This window comes from Scyliorhinus canicula, chromosome 5, assembly GCF_902713615.1.
Source record: "Scyliorhinus canicula chromosome 5, sScyCan1.1, whole genome shotgun sequence".
Taxonomy (NCBI): Eukaryota; Metazoa; Chordata; class Chondrichthyes; order Carcharhiniformes; family Scyliorhinidae; genus Scyliorhinus; species Scyliorhinus canicula.
Window position 1 is genome coordinate 228117025 of NC_052150.1, and position 7882 is coordinate 228124906.

At 50.0% G+C, this 7882-nt stretch overlaps 1 protein-coding gene across 1 annotated transcript in view; it reads right to left on the reverse strand.

The window, feature by feature from the left end:
* Positions 1-319: 319 nt before the first annotated feature.
* Positions 320-7882, reverse strand: part of bop1 (BOP1 ribosomal biogenesis factor) — a 169312-nt gene continuing 161749 nt past the window's right edge. The window contains exon 11 of the mRNA XM_038796475.1: positions 320-453. Coding sequence (XP_038652403.1) covers positions 320-453 — 134 coding nt within the window. The remainder of the gene's footprint in view (positions 454-7882) is intronic.

The window sequence follows — 7882 nt, forward strand, 5'->3', positions numbered from 1 at the left end:
GGTCAATGCGGTACAGCATGAGTGAGTAACTAGCAGTGAATGGAGCACAGTGTCCAGCTAACCAGGTTAATGAAGGAATGTGACCCAGATGTGTTTCTCTTTCCCAGATGTGTCTGCGTCGGGGTTTCGAGTTGGTTATTTTGGGCTGTGCTCCTTGTTTAGCACAGGGCTAAATCGCTGGCTTTGAAAGCAGACCAAGGCAGGCCAGCAGCACGGTTCAATTCCAGTGCCAGCCTCCCCGAACAGGCGCCGGAATGTGGCGACTAGGGGCTTTTCACAGTAACTTCATTTGAAGCCTACTCGTGACATTAAGCAATTTTCATTTCATGAGGAGCTGAGCGGTTGTTGTTGGTCTGAAGTTGATGTGTAACCGGCTAAGGGGCTTGTTCCTGGGGGGGGAAAGCTGGCCTCTGAGCTGCCCGTTCAGTGTCACCAGTTTAGTTGGGCTGTAGCCTGTAAGGGGATATGGGATTATATCAGTTGAAGCTTGTTATTCGGGGCTGGGTCAGGTAACCCTGGCATTGCTTTACTCCTGGTTCTGATGGCAATGGCACCAATCAGAGAAAACGGGGAATCTCCTTGTCTCTCCCAGCCGCCATTTAACCGGTCGGTTTGTGGGCTCTTGCTGTTTGTAAAGTGGCTGCCGTGCTCGCTTACAAGATGCCATTTCAGGCACTGATTTGCGATCATGATGATGACTCCCGTTGGTTCTGACCTCCTTCCTGCAGTGCCAAACTGCGGACAGCAGGTGGTGGTGTTGTACAGGCTCTCCACAAATCACCTTCTGTCACTCATCCGGAATCATCTTTGCAAATTCTTCATTTACTACCAGATTTGTTTGCTTTCAAAGCTTCGTTTTATCTTTCCGTCAGCCATTGCATTGTTAGTAAGGAATGAAGTTAAATCGATAGCAAGGAGCGATATAGACTCGGAAGGCAAAGAATCTCTGTGGGTAGAGTTGAGGAGTCTCAAAGGTAAAAAGACCCTGATGGGAGTTATGTACAGGCCCCCCTAGCAGTAATCAGGATGTAGGGCAGAAAATACATCAGGAGGTAGAAAAGGCATGTAAAAAAGGCAATATTACAATGATCATGGGGGACTTCAATATGCAGGTGGACTGGGAAAATCAGGTTGGTAGTGGATCCCAAGAAATGGAATTTGTGGAATGTCTAAGAGATGGTTTTTTTGGAGCAGCTTGTGACAGCCTACTAGGGAACAGGCAATTCTGGATTTGGTGATGTGTAATGAGGCAGACTTGATTAGGGAGCTTAAGGTGAAGGAACCCTTAGGGAGCTGTGACCACAATATGATAGAATTTACCCTGCAGTTTGAGAGGGAGAGGCTGCAATCAGATGTAACAGCATTACAATTAAATAAGGGTAACTACAAAGACATGAGGGAGGAGCTGGCCCGTGTTGATTGGAGAAGGAGCCTAGCAGGGAAGACAGTGGAACAGCAATGGCAGGGGTTTTGGGGGGTTATTAGGGAGGCACAACAGAAATTCATCCCAAGGAGGAGGAAACATGCTAAGGGGAGGACAAGGCATCCATGGCTGACGAGGGAAGTCAAGGACAGTATAAAAGCTAAAGAGAAAGCATACAAAGTGGCGAGGATTAGTGGGAAACCAGAGGATTGGGAAGTCTTTAAAAGCAAGCCGAGGACAACTAAAAAAGCAATAAGGGGGGAGAAGGTGAAGTACGAGTGCAAGCTAGCTAGTTATATAAAGGAAGATAGAAAGAGATTTTTTCAATATATAAAAGGTAAGAGAGAGGCAAAAATAGACATTGGGCCACTAGAAAATGTGGCTGGAGAAGTAATAATAGGAAACAAAGAAATGGCAGGCTAACTGAATAGTTACTTTGCATCAGACTTCACGGTGGAAGACACCAGTGGGATGCCAGAGCTCCAGGAGAACCAGGGGGCAGAGGTGAGTGCAGTGACCATTACTAAGGAAAAGGTTCTGGGGAAACTGAAATGTTTGAAGGTGGATAAGTCACCTGAACCGAATGGACTACACTACAGGGTTCTAAAAGAGATAACTGAGGAAATTGTGGAGGCATTAGTGATGATCTTTAAGGAATCACTGGAGGCAGGAAGGGTCCCAGAGGACTGGAATGTGGCTAATGTAACACCACTGTTTAAGAAGGGAGGGAGGCAGAAGACAGGAAATTATCGGCCGGTTAGCCTGGTAAGATTTTAGAGTCTATTATTAAAGATAAGATCGCGTCCAGGGGGAGAAAGAGGCCGATGTGCTGGCCTTTGCTTCCCTGATAGCCCGGCGACGAATATTATTGGCGTGGAGGGACTCAAAGCCCCCGAAGACGGAGTTGTGGCTTGCAGACATGTCGAGTTTCCTGGGGATGGAAAAAATTAAGTTCGCCTTGAGGGGATCTGTGCAGGGGTTCACCCGGAGGTGGCAACCATTTATTGACTTCTGTGCGGGAGAGTGAGCGTCAGCAGGGGGGGGGGGGGGGGGGGTTAGAGTAGAGTAGGAGGGAAAATATGGCGGGTAGTACCGGTGGGAGGGGAGCGGGCTTGTGCAATATGTTACGATGGAAGTATTGAAAGTACGTGGATGTTTGCACATTTTTGCCTTTTTTGCTTCCTTTCTGATGATGTCTGTAACTGTTTATAAAGCCAAAAACTACCTCAATAAAATTGTTTATTAAAAAAAAAAGATAAGATCACGGAGTACTTGGAAGTGCATGGTAAAATAGGACTGAGTCAGCACGGCTTCGTCAAGGGGATGCCATGTCTGACAAATCTGTTAGAGTTCTTTAAGGAGGTAACAAGCAAGTTAGACAAAGGAGAACCAGAGGACGTGATTTATTTAGATTTCCAGAAGGCCTTTGACAAGGTGCCGCATAGGAGCCTGTTAAATAAGTTAAGAGCCCATGGTGTTCAGGGTACGATCCTGGCATGGATACAGGATTGGCTGACTGGCAGAAGGCAGAGAGTGGGGATAAAGGGGTCTTTTTCAGGATGGCAGCCGGTGACTAGTGGTGTGCCTCACGGGTCTGTGCTGGGACCACAACTTTTCACAATATGCATTAATGATCTGGAAGAAGGAACTAAAGGCACTGTTGCTAAGTTTGCAGATGATACAAAGATCTGTAGAGGGGGCTGCAGAAGGATTTGGACAAGCTAGGAGAGCAGGCAATGAAGTGGCAGATGGAATACAATGTGGAAAAGTGTGAGGTTATGCACTTTGGAAGGAGGAATGGAGGCAGAGACTATTTTCTAAATGGGGTAATGCTGAGGAAATCAGAAGCACAAAGCGACTTGGGAGTCCTTGTTCACGATTCTCTTAAGGTTAATATGCAGGTTCAGTCGGCAGTTAGGAAAGCAAACGCAATGTTAGCATTCATGTCAAGAGGGCTGGAATACAAGAGCAGGGATGTACTTCTGAGGCTGTATAAGGCTCTGGTCAGACCCCTTTTGGAGCATTGTGGGCAGTTTTGGGCTTCGTATCTAAGGAAGGATGAGCTGGCCTTGGAAAGGGTCCAGAGGAGGTTCACAAGAATGATCCCTGGAATGAAGACCTTGACTTATGAGGAACGTTTGGGGACTCTGGGTCTGTACTCTTTGGAGTTTAGAAGGATGAGGGGGGATCTTATTGAAACTTACAGGATACTGCGAGGCCTGGATAGAGTGGTCGTGGAGAGGATGTTTCCATTTGTAGGAAAAACTAGAACTAGAGGACACCATCTCAGACTAAAGAGACGATCCTTTAAAACAGAGACGAGGAGGAATTTCTTCAGCCAGAGGGTGGTGAATCTGTGGAACTCTTTGCCGCAGAAGGCTGTGGAGGCCAAATCACCGAGTGTCTGTAAGACAGAGACAGATAGGTTCTTGATTTAAAAAAAAAAAGGGGATCGGGGTTATGGGGAGAAGGCAGGAGAATGGGGATGAGAAAATGTCAGCCATGATTGAATCCCTCAGTCCTAATTGGATTGGATTTGTTTATTGTCACGTGTACCAAGGTACAGTGAAAAGTATTTTTCTGCGAGCAGCTCAACAGATCATTAAGTACATGGGAAGAAAAGGGAATAAAAGAAAATACATAACAGGGCAACACAAGACATATAATGTAACTACATAAGCACCGGCATCGGATGAAGCGCACAGGGTGCAGCGTTAATGAGGTCAGTCCATAGGAGGGTCATTTAGGAGTCTGGTAACAGCGGGGAAGAAGGTGTTTTTGAGTCTGTTCGTGCGTGTTCTCAGATTTTTGTATCTCCTGCCCGATGGAAGAAGTTGGAAGAGTGAGTAAGCCGGGTGGGAGGGGTCTTTGATTATGCTGCCCACTTTCCCAAGGCAGCGGGAGATGTAGATGGAGTCCATGGATGGGAGGCAGGTTTGTGTGATGGACTGGGCGGTATTCACGACTCTCTGAAGTTTCTTGAGGTCCTGGGCCGAGCAGTTGCCATATCAGGCTGTGATGTAGCCAGATAGGATGCTTTCTGTGGTGCATCTGTAAAAGTTGGTAAGGTTTTTAATGTGAACATGCCGAATTTCCTTAGTTTCCTAAGGAAGTATAGGCGCTGTTGTGCTTTCTTGGTGATAGCATCGACGTGAGTGGACCAGGACAGTTTTTTGGAGATTTGCACCCCATGGAATTTGAAACCGTCTGACAGTGCAGTACTTCCTCAGTACTGACCCTCTGACAGTGCGGCACTCCCTCAGTACTGACCCTCTGACAGTGCAGCACTCCCTCAGTACTGACCCTCTGACAGTGCGGCACTCCCTCAGTACTGACCCTCTGACAGTGCAGCACTCCCTCAGTACTGACCCTCTGACAGTGCAGCACTCCCTCAGTACTGACCCTCTGACCCTCAGTACTGACCCTCTGACCCTCAGTACTGACCCTCTGACCCTCAGTACTGACCCTCTGACAGTGCAGCGCTCCCTCAATACTGACCCTCTGACAGTGCAGCAACTCCCTCAGTACTGACCCTCTGACAGTGCGGCACTCCCTCAGTACTGACCCTCTGACCCTCAGTACTAATTCTCTGACCTTCAGTACTGACCCTCTGACAGTGCAGCACTCCCTCAGTACTGACCCTCTGACAGTGCAGCAACTCCCTCAGTACTGACCCTCTGACACTGCAGCACTCCCTCAGTACTGACCCTCTGACAGTGCAGCGCTCCCTCAGTACTGACCCTCTGACACTGCAGCACTCCCTCAGTACTGACCCTCTGACAGTGCAGCGCTCCCTCAGTACTGACCCTCTGACAGTGCAGCACTCCCTCAGTACTGACCCTCTGACAGTGCTGCACTCCCTCAGCACTGACCCTCTGACAGTGCGGCAATCCCTCAGTACTGACCCTCTGACCCTCAGTACTGACCCTATGACAGTGCCTCACTCCCTCAGTACTGACTCTCTGACCCTCAGTACTGACCCTCTAACAGTGCAGCACTCCATCAGTACTGACCCTCTGACAGTGCAGCACTCCCTCAGTACTGACCCTCTGACACTGCAGCACTCCCACAGTACTGACCCTCTGACAGTGCAGCACTCCCTCAGTACTGACCCTCTGACAGTGCGGCACTCCCTCAGTACTGACCCTCTGACCCTCAGTACTGACCCTCTGACCCTCAGTACTGACCCTCTGACCCTCAGTACTGACCCTCTGACCCTCAGTACTGACCCTCTGACAGTGCAGCGCTCCCTCAATACTGACCCTCTGACACTGCAGCGCTCCCTCAGTACTGACCCTCTGATAGTGCAGCATTCCCTCAGTACTGACCCTCTGACACTGCAGCACTCCCTCAGCACTGACCCTCTGACAGTGCAGCAACTCCCTCAGTACTGACCCTCTGACAGTGCGGCACTCCCTCAGTACTGACCCTCAGTACTAATTCTCTGACCCTCAGTACTGACCCTCTGACAGTGCAGCACTCCCTCAGTACTGACCCTCTGACAGTGCAGCGCTCCCTCAGTACTGACCCTCTGACAGTGCAGCACTCCCTCAGTACTGACCCTCTGACAGTGCGGCACTCCCTCAGTACTGACCCTCTGACAGTGCAGCACTCCCTCAGTACTGACCCTCTGACAGTGCGGCACTCCCCCAATACTGACCCTCTGACAGTGCAGCACTCCCTCAGTACTGACCCTCTGACAGTGCGGCACTCCCCCAATACTGACCCTCTGACAGTGCAGCACTCCCTCGGTACTGACCCTCTGACACTGCAGCACGCTCTCAGTACTGACCCTCTGACAGTGCAGCGCTCCCTCAGTACTGACCCTCTGACACTGCAGCACTCCCTCAGTACTGACCCTCTGACAGTGCAGCGCTCCCTCAGTACTGACCCTCTGACAGTGCAGCACTCCCTCAGTACTGACCCTCTGACAGTGCTGCACTCCCTCAGCACTGACCCTCTGACAGTGCGGCAATCCCTCAGTACTGACCCTCTGACCCTCAGTGCTGACCCTATGACAGTGCCTCACTCCCTCAGTACTGACCCTCTGACAGTGCCTCACTCCCTCAGTACTGACTCTCTGACCCTCAGTACTGACCCTCTAACAGTGCAGCACTCCATCAGTACTGACCCTCTGACAGTGCAGCTCTCCCTCAGTATTGACCCTCTGACAGTGCAGCACTCCCTCAGTACTGACCCTCTGACACTGCAGCACTCCCACAGTACTGACCCTCTGACAGTGCAGCACTCCCTCAGTACTGACCCTCTGACAGTGCAGCACTCCCTCAATACTGACCCTCTGACAGTGCAGCACTCCCTCAGTACTGACCCTCTGACACTGCAGCACTCCCTCAGTGCTGACCCTCTGACAGTGCAGCACTCCCTCAGTACTGTCCCTCTGACAGTGCGGCACTCCCTCAGTACTGACCCTCTGACCCTCAGTACTGACCCTCTGACAGTGCGGCACTCCCTCAATTCTGACCCTCAGTACTGACCCTCTGACAGTGCAGCGCTCCCTCAGTACTGACCCTCTGACAGTGCAGCGCTCCCTCAGTACTGACCCTCTGACAGTGCAGCGCTCCCTCAGTACTGACCCTCTGACAGTGCGGCAATCCCTCAGTACTGACCCTCTGACAGTGCGGCACTCCCTTAGTAAAGGGGTATGATATTGTTGGGATTACAGAGACATGGCTCAATGGTGATGAACAATGAGAACTAAATATTGACGGCTATTCAGTTTTTTCCGAAGGAGTGACAGAATGGAAAAAGGTGGTGGAGTTGCATTGTTCATTAAAGAGATATTGATACAATATGAACAACGATATTAGTGCAGATGATGTGGAATCTGTCTGGGTCGAGTTAAAAAAGCACCATGGGACAAAAAACATTCCCTCATGGTAGGCTGGTACAAAAGGTGAAGTCACACGGGATCAGGGCTGAGCTGGCAAGATGGATTCAGAACTGGCTCGGTCATAGAAGGCAGAGAGTAGCAATGGAAGGGTTCTTTTCTAATTGGAGGGCTGTGACTAGTGGTGTTCCGCAGGGATCAGTGCTGGGACCTTTGCTGTTTGTAGTATATCTAAATGATTTGGAGGAATATGTAACTGGTCTGATTAGTAAGTTTGCAGATGACACAAAGGTTGGTGGAATTGCGAATAGCGATGAGGACTGTCAGAGGATACAGCAGGATTTAGATTGTTTGGAGACTTGGGCGGCGAGATGGCATAGACATAGAATTTACAGTGCAGAAGGAGGCCATTCAGCCCATCGAGTATGCGCTGGCTCTTGGAAAGAGCACACTACCCAAGCCCATACCTCCACCCTATCCCCATAACCCAGTAACCCCACCTAACACTAAGGGCAATTTGGACACTAAGGGCAATTTAGCATGGCCAATCCATCTAACCTGCACATCTTTGGGCTGTGGGAGGAAACCGGAGCACCCGGAAGAAACCCATG